The 13,118-nt window shown below is 39.4% G+C and overlaps 1 protein-coding gene across 2 annotated transcripts in view; it reads right to left on the minus strand.

Moving 5' to 3' along the window:
* ahr1a (aryl hydrocarbon receptor 1a) overlaps positions 1-13,118 on the minus strand; it is a 144,807-nt gene that overhangs the window by 122,170 nt on the left and 9,519 nt on the right. For both annotated transcript variants that reach the window (XM_042332144.1, XM_007899700.2), the window contains exon 2: positions 8,541-8,728. In XM_042332144.1, the coding sequence (XP_042188078.1) occupies positions 8,541-8,728 (188 nt within the window). The remainder of the gene's footprint in view (positions 1-8,540; positions 8,729-13,118) is intronic.

Raw genomic sequence — 13,118 nt, forward strand, 5'->3', positions numbered from 1 at the left:
TTCAGACATATGAAAATTACCAAGTGTAGGTGGCGGAGAATGTGGAACTGTACGTATGGTTTGGATATTCTTGGTGATGGGTTAAGACATGTGTTAAGACACCCGGCTGAACAGCAAAAAAAACATTAAGCTTCAATCTGATGCAAACCTGGTGCAGAACTGCATAACAAAGATATAAGGCTAAGTTGCCAACTGTCACTGGGTAAGAAATAACTGTAGCAGTGCCATGAAACCTCTAGGCACAGCTGATTAAACTATTGAAAGCCATTTGCCACACATTCCTCTGACCTCCCCGCCCCCCATCCCACGCCTTGCATTTTTAATCTGTTCGGAACCACAGATTCATTTCTGTGAACCATCTCATGTTCTGCAGCATTTTTAAAACAAAACAAATATTAAACATAGTTTGTCCCTTTAATGGCAATGCCTGCACTTTTTCCTATGATCTCTCTTTTGCCACCATTCTTGCCCTCAGCCCTCACCCTCATTGCCATCCCCACAGATCTCAGAAATCCCCTCAGAAACACACACCTAACTGTCAGCTCAAACCACTCTCAGCTATCAGATTGTTTCCACAGGAGCATACGCCCAGAGAAAAACTGTAGTACCATAGAAGTTTACGGCACAGAAGGCAGCCATTCAGCCCATCGTGTCTATGCCAACTCCCTCAAGTCCAATCCTTTCAATCCCATTAACCTATCCTTAAGCGCTCTGAGACGTGTGAAGAGTGCTATATTCAAGTTGTTGCTGTTATTTCCCCTTACCCCTGAATCACCCTGACTCCACAGCCTGACACTGCACCAAAATCAACCTACAGGAAGCCCAGCGTCTGAGGAGGAAAACCACCTTGTCTGACACTTGACAATGAAATACAGACAAGAAGCCACAATCAATCTTACTAATGATTATGAAATTTGACGCCTAACTGCCAAAAAGACATTCAGCCACAAAAAAAACTATATTGCAATATACACTTTCCACTTGCTGCCCATGATGCTAGAGGCTTTCTACTCCATACAGATATCCTTATTCGCAACTTACTCTCTTTCTGCTGCATCGGACTCATAAAGTGTTTTGATACTGGTCATCACTGAGTACCTCACCCAATAACCATTATGTGACTGAGCACCTTGACAGTGAATGAATAGGCTACTGGACTGTGTGCGGCCTGAAGAGAAAAATCATCGCTGATACCAATACATCCGACATCCACACCCAAGCATCTTGCAGGAGGGGAAGGTCTATGAATAACAATGTTTAATCTTCCCAAACTCCAAGCGCTCTGAAACCAATTGCTCAGTTCAGCTAACTTAGCACAGGTGAAGATTCAAAGCCATGCACATTAAGTGCACTGCGATACAAAATAACACTTAACTCACAGACAGTATACACTTAGCTAAAGGCGTTTTGTTTCACAATGCTAAGCTAAGTTTACAAGCAAGAGCTACAAATATACATTGCAATACATGTCAGTACCTCAAGCCACAATTTATTAAAAGAAGTCTCCCAATGTATTCTGTCTCAAGTTTTATACTGTGAAGTTTAATTTTTGAAGGAAGAAAAATTTGAATGTGCAAATAAAATGAATAACCTGTCCGTTTCATTTTTCCTGAGAGATGTACCTTCCCCTAGGTTGTTCCCCAGGGTCTTGATAACTAATAATAAACCTTACAATATAGGGTCTTTGATGTCAGGAAGATATCACAAAGTGCTTCACAGGATATACTGTAAAGTGCAGTGACTGTATTTTGTAGGCAAAAGCAAAAGCCAATTTGCACAAAGCAGTGTCCCACAAATAGTCATGAAGTGAATAACCAATTTTATTTGGGGGATTGTTGCCCAGGGCACCAGGAGAAACTACCTTCTATTTTTGAAAGTTCCAAGGAATCTTTAACGTCCACTTGAACAGGAAGGTTGGAGCTTGGTTTAATGTTTCATCTAAAGCACAGTGCCTCTAACAATGCAACACACACGCGCTCAAAGTCCTGATGTGGGGCTAAGCCCACAACCTTCTGATTCGGAGGCAAATGTGTCACCAATTGAGTCGAGGTGACTAATCAAAACACAAACACAATTTTAAAAAATTCACAAACATAAAAAAAAGTTAGCCTTAAAAAGGGAAAATGTTTGAAAAGAGCTGGATTATTATTTCTGGAGCAGTAACCATCTCTCAGACAAAGTTAAATGGTTTCAACATAGACAAGGTCTGCAATGGAGATGCCCAGCCCTGTGGATTTCCCATGGGCCATGCACTGAAATGCTCAACTACATTCTTTAAAGGTCATATCTTCAGGCATTTCTAGTCTAGGGAAGGGAAAACACGTCTCACCAGAAACAATTCCATTTTGGCAGAACAGCTCTTTTAACTCACCGTCAGCCAACAGTCAGACGACACTGACTAATTTGTTTTGGTGGAGGGATATTTTTTGCCCCCTAATAATAATAATAATCCTTGCATTTGATATAGCGCTTTTCACGTCGGGAGGATGTCCCAAAGCGCTTCACAGAACACACTGTAAAGTGAATTGACTGTATATTTGTGGGCGAACACGGCAGCCAATTGCGCACAGCAATGTCCCACAAACAGTCGTAGATTGAAAATGACCAATTATTTATTGTTTTTGGTTTTGGAGGGATTATTATTAGGCGTGTGGAGTAAGGAAACTTCCCCTCTCACTTTACTACAACTCAACTGACCTAGAAAAACATAGGAAAGCGGAACAGATTGGATTTCAATGGGTTTAAGCAGGCTGGCAAATAAAATAAAAGGAACAAAGTGAAGTATATTGCAGACAACGGTTTAGCAGGACACTAAAACCAGACCTTTTTAATACAATATTGCACTTATTCATTTGCAATACATTTACAGCTTCAACTTCTACACGTCTCTCTGCAATTCAGTGATGCTGTTCCCCTAATTTATTTTTAGGGACTTTTAAAGTCAGACTTTAAGCAATTTTCCACTGTAAAATACCCAAATATTTTGTGAAATATCAATCAACAAAAAAAATTTCTCTGCAAAATTTAAATTCTGAGATTTTTGGGGGCTTTTGGCTTTGGCTTCTGAGGTGGGCACACAACGCAGCCCTGATAACTTGCACACAAACATTCCCTCATACATGACCTCTGGACACTGAGACAGTGCACAGATGGCCTCAGTGCAGGGTTAGAACATACGGAACATCCTTCAGGATGTGTTGGATGCCCAAATACATTGATTGATGCCAAAATCTCTCACATTTGTGGTTGGCAAATGAATGTGAACTTGATAGAGCTGTTCAGAGTTTTGGTGTGCAACACACTGCACTGTTCTATCTTTACCATGACTAGAAAAAAGCATATCAATTGCATTTTATTTTACCATACAGTACAATTTACATTTACCTTTTACGCAGGGGGACGTCCCAAACCACTCCCAGCTCGGGTGTTGACTGGGCACCCGAGCTGGGAGTGGGAGCTGAGAGGTGGGGAGAGAAAAGATGTCCAAAAGTATCTTTTCTCTGAGAGGTTTTGAGATGTACTTTGAAAGAAGTGAGGGAGGGAGCAAGTCGGCAGGCCTCCAGGGTGGAGTTCCAAAGAGCATGGGCAGAACATCTGAAAGCCCGCCTGCCAATAGTGGAACAGTTAGAGCTGGGGACATGAAGCAGGCCAGCACTCACTCAGTGAAGTCAGTGTCCAAGTCGGTAGGGGTTAAGAAGGTCGCAGCAGAAGGGTGGGGAAAGACCATGGAGGGATTTAAAGGTGAGAACAAGGATCTTGAACTTGATAAGATGGAGAGATGGGGAGCTAAGCGAGGATCAGGATGGTATGCTAGTCGATCTTGCAACTCCCTAGGACACAGGCTGCAGAGTTCTGGATTTTGCCATTAATCACTGAATTTGCCCACTGTCTTGGCATTCAATATTTCCCTCCCTCAATATTTTCCCATTTGACACAAATACTGACACAGGTTTTTATTTTGTGTATAAACACTGACTTTGATAGTCCTTATCTATGTGTTGCCTTGCTTCTATGTTATCTTCGGCCCCAACAATGGATGCTCTTTCCATTCTCCCCGCAATCTGGTAAATCTTGTTTTTTCGTCCTTAATCTCCCTTTTTATTTTGCTGCTGATCCATTTCAGCGCATTTTTGCCGAATCTGTTTCTACTACACTTCAGGTATGTACTTGCCTTGCATGCTCCACATAATTAAAAAAAATACCCCTTTATATCCTGATTCTATTTATCCTCGACTTAGATCTGGTAGTCTATGTTAAGGTCATCCAATTAAGGCCAATACCCCTAAAGTTTCCCCATCTAAACTTGTAAATTAGGGTTTGTTTACGTGTTGCACCGTTTCAAAAGTCAGATTGAATGTTATCAGGCTCTGGTCACTAATATGCAGCAGTTCAGTTGCTTCTATTTTTTGAATAACAGTTCAAGTCATTCATATGAACCAAATCTAAGAAAGAGATTCCCTTGTGGGCTCCCTGACACACTGAGTCAGGAAGCAGTCATGCACTCGATTGAGAAGCTCGGATTCTTTTCCCTTTGTTTATTCCCAATTTATGTTGCACTGTTTGAAGACCTACTATTAGTACCACCTTCTCTTCTCATTCATGCTTCTAATATGAATCATAAAGTGATCGGTTGTTCTATTTTGGCCCATCATCCACAACAAAACCTAAATAGCCCTTTAATAGCCATGTTTTTTTCCTGTGATGCCTGTTTAACTTCCCTGATGCCCATAATAAAAGGCACTCTTCACCTTTCTTAGCAGCCTTCCCCTTTCTCTCTCAGAATCGATTTTAAATGATTCTAATTGACACATTTTAGACAGGATTTAAAGACAAATAGAGAGTCGTCGAGAAGGGAAGGGTAGAGGGAGCCAGTTCCAGAGGTTACGAGTGGGGTTGCTAAAAGAGCATAAGAGCATTTCCTTTCTGAGGAGCAGACTGTTTCACTGCTACTGTTAACACAAGTTAAAGAATTAACTGATCAAAAAAGAAGGAAATAGGATTAAACAGAAAATGTGACAAGCATATTTCAAATCCTAGTTGAAAGGAGCTTTCATTTTTTTAAATAACACTTAACCAGTGATAGTGAAAATTCCGGACTTAAAACCAGCAAAAGTATTTTCAAGCTTCCATTATTTTTATGTGATGGATTTTTTTTCTCCACCCATTTTTTCTTTAAATCAGTCATTTTGCCAGTTACTCTTTTAATTTCTCTTTGCTTTCACAATTTTTTTCACAAGCCCCAAGCAATTCATTTTAGCATGGAAAAAAATTCACATAAAGATCCCCAAAACACAAATAAAGCAAAGTGAAAGTAGAGTAATGACCTGGTTATGAGCAGAAATACATTCCATCTTTGTGCACAAGTCACTTTATTAAAAGATGCATGTCACCCCACTTATGAGCCATCAACTTCTGACAATGACAATCTGTCTTTTGTTTCCAAACAACATGAACGGCTTAGAAAGGTAGGTCAAAGTCATCACATCATTGCTAATATCTGTCAATCTGTAGAAGGTTCACAGTTCTGGTATTTGTATATACATCATTATCATTTTACTTCCTTCTACAGCAATTATCATCAAACATGGTTATGCTTATTTTGTTTGGCAAGGAATAGCTGTTTGCGGAACATTTCTGTGCGCAAATTGGCTGCCACGTTTGCCTGCAAATACCCAGTGATTACACTTTAAAGAAAAAGTGCTTTGAGATGCTTCAATGTTACAAGCGCTATACCAGTGGCATGAGGGAGAAAGGAATGGAGGGGGATAGGGAGAGGAGATTAGGAAGACTGATTAGGAAGGAGGGAGTTAAGTTGAGTATGTGCTCGTGACATGGACTACTTGGTATGAATGGCCTGTTTCAGTGCTGTACTCTCTATGTAATTCTAGTTAGACTCCAGCAGTACCCCAAAGCACACTCTCGCTCAAATCCTACCATTGAATTATCAAAGTATCCGTTTTTTCTGCTGTTCTCATGAATAGATAGAAAATAAAGACTATAAAAAATTCATAACCATGAAACCCTTTACAGTATCAGCAACAACTTCCATTTATATAGCGTACCTCACGCAAGATGCTTGTATTATGGGATGTCCTCCCAACAAGAAAGGCACTGTATAAATGTAAATTTGCATTACTGTATAATATCACAAGAGGGATTCACATAATAAAGGCCTTTTGGACCATTTGATATCATGCTTCCAGAATACGCACCCCATTGTCATCCCATCCCATCATCAAGCTATTTTTTAAAAAATTAATCCAGTATGATGGCCTTAATTACCTTTACTGGTAACTTGTTCCAGTTCCAACTCTCTGGGTAAAGAATTACTTCCTGCTGTCTGTCCTGAAATGGCCTTTTGCAACTCTAAACCTGTGCCCTCTTGTTGTGTTCTCTCAATGCATTTGATAGTATTGTTCTAGGTTTACTTTCTAAATCAGTTCAAATTCCTTCCATCCCCCAAGTAAAGCCAGTCACAAATCTAACAGGGTAATAATAAATGACAAGTAAACACCAGCCTATGTTATAAAATCAAAATCTAACAAAAGGTGGAGTGGAAACATTGGCTAGTATGGCAATATTTCAAAGCTTTTTATTTACCTGCAACAAGGTAATATTTTTTCAAAAATGTCCTGCTCCTATTACACTTCTTTCAAATGGGTGCATCAATGTAGCCTGTGTATTTGTATGTATGTGTGTATTTAACTCATAGAAAGCCACTCTAGCTTTTGTTAAGGTTTTGATTTTATAACATAGGCTGGTTCTGTGTATACCAATATTTTTGAAAACTTAAATATTCCAGAGGATGCCAATGTGTTTCTTAGCTCACAGATCAATCAATCACACTCTCTTTAAAAGGCAAAGATGTGTTGAAAAAAAAGTATTCAATGGGAAAGTGGCAAAATAAACAGCGTCTCATGCTGGAATAAGTGCTTGAGTACATTTAGTGACCAGAGAAGATCTCAAGAGCAGTGACAAGTTCTCACAAGTCAGCATGAAATTTATGGAGTTCCTCCAGAGAACTTTATACCCCAAGGCTTTCTTCTTTCTAATGTCAAGCACTAATCATTTGCAATCATTTTCCCCCATGAGCATTTCTTCAAGCCCATAGTTAAAAGTGCCGAAGACCTCTAATGGATCTGCCAGGAAATTTGGAATTATAAACAGCTTCAAAAAGCAAATCCCAAAAAACTTTGCCGCAATCTGGAAAAGTCATTTAAATTTGATAAAGTAAAAGTACCACATATCTATTTTTATATCTCTGCTTGTACTCTTTTTTTAAAGTCACAATGAAGCATGTCCATTTTCACAGGAAACAGCTGCAAATAATGGCAGGACAGGAGAAAAACCCTGCTTTTTAAATAAATAATAATAGAGATATAATTTTGACCCAATTTTTGATCCCATTTTGTAGCCTCAATTGTGCCTTCAGACAAGGCGTTTTCACAGCCAACATTAATCTGCAGCAACTTCCAGAATGAAGTACTGTAAATCTCTTCCCATTTTCTCCATGCATCCCGAATAGGTGCCTAACTAGTAATGTTACAAATTTAAGTATTAATATTATTATTATCAGAACAAGCCACAAACCAGCTAAACTTAGACTGATATAATTGTACACCACATAAAATAATAAATTGGTCACTCATTCCACAACTGTTTGTGGGACACTGCTGTGTGCAACTGGCTGCCCACAATTCACTCACAAAATGCAGTCAATTCACTTTACAGTATATTCTGTGAAGCGCTTTGCAACATCACAAAGACGTGATAAGGCGCTATATCAAATGCAAGGATTATTATTATTATTATTATAAACAGCCCATTTAGCCCAGTTAGTCTTTGCTGGTGTTTTTTTCCACAATGAAGTAACTAGTCTAATCCCACTCTGCTACTCACTCCCCATTTAATGTTCAGTTTTTCAAGCACAAATCTAATTCCTCTTTATAATTATTAAAGAACTTTGCTTCAACAATGGTTTTGGGGGAAATATCTAGGAGTATATTCCAACATTTCACTCTCGAGTTGACACTCATACCAGAAGACACTCCATATCATTCCTGTCATCAAATCTATTTATGTTTACAATAAACAAACTTTTCATCAATATTGTTTGATAATTAGTTTGTCCTCTCTTAAAACTCAGCCTATTCATGCATTATATATAACAATTTCAAAAGTCCTATTTTGCTTAATAAGCACTTAAATAGGTTCAGAAAAAATAAGTCCCATTTATATGATTTGCTTGCAAGGGGTCAAAGAAAACCTTTTTTTGTGTAAAACATATGCAAATCAAATTTTGATGCTCTGTAAGATTCTGAAAGGAGTAAAGCACCTGTATTCATAAAAAGATAAATCTATTTGCACAGCAAGAACAAGGTTTCCCTTTCTGGCTAGCAAAATGTAAGATCATATGATAACAGTTAAATTTCATTTTCCTCAGGAATCACACTCCACCATTTTCATATCCTGTTATTCACAAGAGTATTTTCCTTTTGGCTAATAGCATGAATACATTTTTTCATTTCATTGGCACTTACCATTGAAGAAACTTTTAGCTCTCAGATAGCTGACACTGAGGCGAAGGACAGAAAGTTTGTCCAATTTGGCTACAACATCCTGTGGGAAAGGCAGCAGACTGGCGAGGCGTTCCAGCTCAGCATTCAATCGATCCCGATGCCTTTTTGATGGATTGGACTTTGCTCCTTCTGTGACTAGGCCTTTTCCACTTAAAAGTAAAAAATAAAAGTTTCAGTACAATTCTGAATTTGTACGTTGGTTCATTTAATCGCAACATAAAAATATAAGAAATGCCACTAAAAATAATAAAATAATATTGCATTTGACACAGCAACTTTTACGTGGGGAGAATGCCTGAAAGAGCTGCACAGTATTCACTATCCTGTGTAGTAACTGTGTATTTTGTAGGTGAATATACTTAACTCATTCAAACCCTGAATTAACTTTTAGTGAAAGGAGTTTCTCCCGTTGTCCTGACCAACAATTAAAATGGGTTATAAAACAAGTACAAATCAACCTGCGATAAAACAAGTACTAATAGATTACAATATCGGATGAGATGAAGAAGGCCCTTTGGCCCATTGATCTCATCCTTGCACAATACCCACCCTACTGTCATCCCAGCACAACATGAAGCCGTTTTTTAAAATGATTCCAGCATCCTGGCGTCTGCTTCCTTCCCTTCAGCCCATTCTGAATCCAAGTCACTTGTCCTTGGTACCAAGTGACCTGTTTGTAAAGGTGGTTTTCACATTTCAAATATTAAATACCCTTTGGAAGTCTAAATTTATTAAGTCGAATGGCTTCCCACAGGGTTATAACCTCATCAAAACAATCTATGCTGTTTGGCAGAAAAGACCTACTCCGTTTGAACTTATGTTAGATAAATATTAGATTATTTTATACAAGTAATCTTCCAATTGCTTTGGGACAATTGATTCTATTTTCCAATTAGTGAGTTCAGGCTAATGTGTCTATACTTGCCGGGTGACCTTTCTAGAATATGGGAACAACATTTGTTTGCTTCCTGCGTTGTTGGAACTTCACCAGCAATGATTGATTCCCTCATGATGTCTGCCTACTGCCTCTTGTCCTTAATTACCCTGAGGTACAAATCATCTGTCCCAGGTGATTTGTTTTACTCCTTGAGCTTATCTAGATCTGCAGATTCACTTATGATTTGAGTCTTGGAGCTCAAACAATACTGTGAACAATCGGTCTAATTCTTTCCAACAGCTCGAGATATATTTTTGCTGTGAAGCACATTTTGCTTGGTTCATTAACTGATGCTTACACTTTTAATCAGGAAGTATAAACTCTCCATTTCTGCCTCTAGTTCCCCTGCGTCAATGGCCTAGCAACATCTTCCGTGTATGAGTGCAGCATGTCAAACCACAACGCTGCACTACTGCACTGAATTATTTCAACATCAACTTACAGTGTGGGACCTATCACTGTAAAATACTGAGGTTCCAGCAGGTCCTCAACTTAAAAAAGGCCATTGTTGGCCCAAAATGGAAGGGAATACCTAACAATATTAGCTCTATTAGCACCTTTCATGTACAGAACCCGTCTCAAAGCACTTTACAAAGACTTAATGGGAGCCCGAGCTGGGAGCGGGAAAGTGACTGAAGGCACAGTCAAAGAAGTAGTTGTTTTTTACATGGGTTTTGAAAGCAGAAAGGGAAGTGGCGAGGTCGTAGGATTTTGAAAGAGTTGCAGAGGGTGGGGACAAACAGGCTGACAGCTGGTGGAGAAGAACGGGAAGAGCAGGAAGCAGGCAGAGTTGGCAGAGTGAGGTGAGTGGCAAGGGTGTAGGGTCACTGGATGTCACATAGATTGGGTGGTGTAAGGTTGTGAAGGCTTTAAAGTTAAGGACGAAGATATTAATGTTCTGTTGGGGGAGAAGGAGCTAGCGGAGCTGGGTGAGGATTGGTTCTTGGTATCTAGCACAGCAGAGGATACAGGCTGCAGAATTTTAAATGGTCTGGAGTTTGCGGAGGATAATGAACATTGGGGAGGCTAGGAAGCAGGGCATTGAAAAACGTAAGTCTGGAAGTGACAAAGGAGTGGATAAGGATTTTGTCTGCGTTGGGAGTGAGGTGGTGGTGGCAGAGTCAGGTGATGTCCTTCAAGTACTATTGTAATAATTTAAAAAGTTTAGTATTGGGTCAGCCTGGCTCAGTCGGTAACACTCTTTCATCTGAGCTACAAGGTTGTGGGTTTAAGCCTTACAAATACAGTCACTACACTTTACAGTATATCTTGTAAATTGTTTTAAGATATCCTCCTGACCTGAAAGGTGTTACATAAGTAAGGATTAGTATTAATATTATTGTAATCTACATGAGAGTATCTTGTACAGCCACTTATTGTTTCCCTTTCAGAACTTAAGTAAATATTCAGGTTTGGCTTAAAAAATAAAAGTTTCCAATTGAAAGTAATAACTTGTAATAACACAATGTGAATAATGAATTCACAATGCGAATTCTAAATGATTGAAACCACAATTTCATGAAATCGTTTCAAAGTCTAAGTGAGTCATGAAGTAAAGATCATGGCAAATAAGTATCATCTCTAGCTGGTGGGGCAACTGTCATGTAATCTCTTAATTCTTTGTAAAAGAAACACATATACGTACAAACCACAATGGCACGTGCAGTTTGAGAGTGTGGAAAGTTCTGCAAACATGACTGGATTCACAAAGCAGAGGCAGAAATCAGATTTAGATTTGGTCAATCTCAGGAAACAGGTTCATCCTCTAATACATGTTAAGGAGAGGGGGTTTCTGTTTTCTTCAGAAAAGGTTTCAGCCTGGCAACCCAGTTGGCAACACTCTCACCATCTGAGGCAGAAGGCTATGAGTTTAAGCCCCATGTCAAGACGTTGAGCTCACAGTCCAGGCTGATGCTCCAATACAATGCTGGAGGAGTGCTGCATTGTCAGAGGTGCTGTCCTTCAGATGAAACGCTAAGCCAATGTCTGCATTTTTAGGTAAACATGAAGGATCCCATGACACTATTAGAAGAAAAAGGGAGTTTCTCCAGGCCAATAATTCCCCAGATAAAAAAAAATTGATTATTTACTTCATGAATGTCTGTGGGACATAGCTGTGCTTAAATTGGCTGCCAGGTTTGCTTACAGTAACTAAAAACCTGAAGTGCTTTGAATCATTTCACTACATCAAAGGCAGTGTATTACTACATACAATTGTGAAGGGCCATTTCACTTGGCTTTTACAAACCATTAATTGAAAATAAATAGGATTTCAGTGTTATTATTTTAATTTGACACAGTACTATTTCATGCTGAAATGTTTCAGTGTTTCACAAAACAAAGTGTTATTTCAAAATGCAGTACTTGTCAGCTAATAATGTATTGAAACAGCAACAAAATAAATTTAATCTGATTGTTAGTGAATTTAGATGAGGGGGAAGAACATTGGCCAGGACCCCAGAAGAACTCCCCACTCTTTTTCAGCATTAGTGCTATGGGCTCTTTGATAACCATGTGAATCACCAGAACGAGTTCAAACCCAGTTCAATTACTAAGCATGGGGGCGTTTAATGTGCAGTTATACCACAGGCACTGCTTCAAACCTATGGAAATTTCACGCAGGCTGCATTTTAACCTCCGCCAATTCCACAAAATGCTCTCCTTAACCGCAGTGCATCACTGCACATGTGGTTACTCTTTCAGCCACCACCACCCAAATTCCAATTTTATAAAAAAAATCACAACGTTAGCAAAGACACGGTTACCTGATTATCAGCTGTTCATTAACATTAAACAAATTAAAGGCAGCTCCACTGACAACTCAATAGCTGAACAATAGTAATAATCCTTGCATTTGATATAATGCCTTATCACGTCTTTCAGACATTTCGATGAGCTTCATAGGATATACTGTAAAGTGTAGCGACTGTGTATTTTGTGGGCGAAACATGGCAGCCAATTGCACACAGCAGTGTCACACAAACAATCGTGGACTGAGTGACCAAATTATTACTTTTTGTTGAAGCGATTATTACCCCCGGAAATCGATCCGCCAATCGGCTAACAACCGGGTTCCTACTTCCTAGGTAAACAGAGGTGTGTGTGGAATAAGAAAACTTGCCTAAGGTTTCGCCCTGTCCCAGGAAGACAACCCTGGTCCTCTTGCTTGCGAGGCGAGTGCTCTAACCAATACGTTACAGGACTCCTTTGTCTGGACTCCAGGTCTATAGGACTCCAGGTCTGATCCTTAGTCTATACTGATGTTGCCCCTAGTCTTAGCACGAGCAACATCAGGAAGGAAAAAATAATCTGTGTTGCCACATCTGACTGCTACCCAGTGACTGCCTGTAGGAGGTTGTGTGTGTGGATGTCGAGTGAGGATAAGATTGGGCTCAGCTGCAGAAAGGCAGGCATTTTAATGTAACACATGCGCAAACATAACCAAGAGAGGCTATTAAGAATAAAACTGGGTAGTTGCAGTTTTGTTTATCCACGTTTGCCAGTTTTTTTGTTCAATTTAGTGTCTCCAATTTCTTTTCTGAATTTCTTCCCACTGGCACACGCCTCTATCACGCCACCATTCCCAGTCTGGCTTCCTCTTG

This window comes from Callorhinchus milii, unplaced genomic scaffold (assembly GCF_018977255.1).
Source record: "Callorhinchus milii isolate IMCB2004 unplaced genomic scaffold, IMCB_Cmil_1.0 Scaffold2, whole genome shotgun sequence".
NCBI lineage: Eukaryota > Metazoa > Chordata > Chondrichthyes > Chimaeriformes > Callorhinchidae > Callorhinchus > Callorhinchus milii.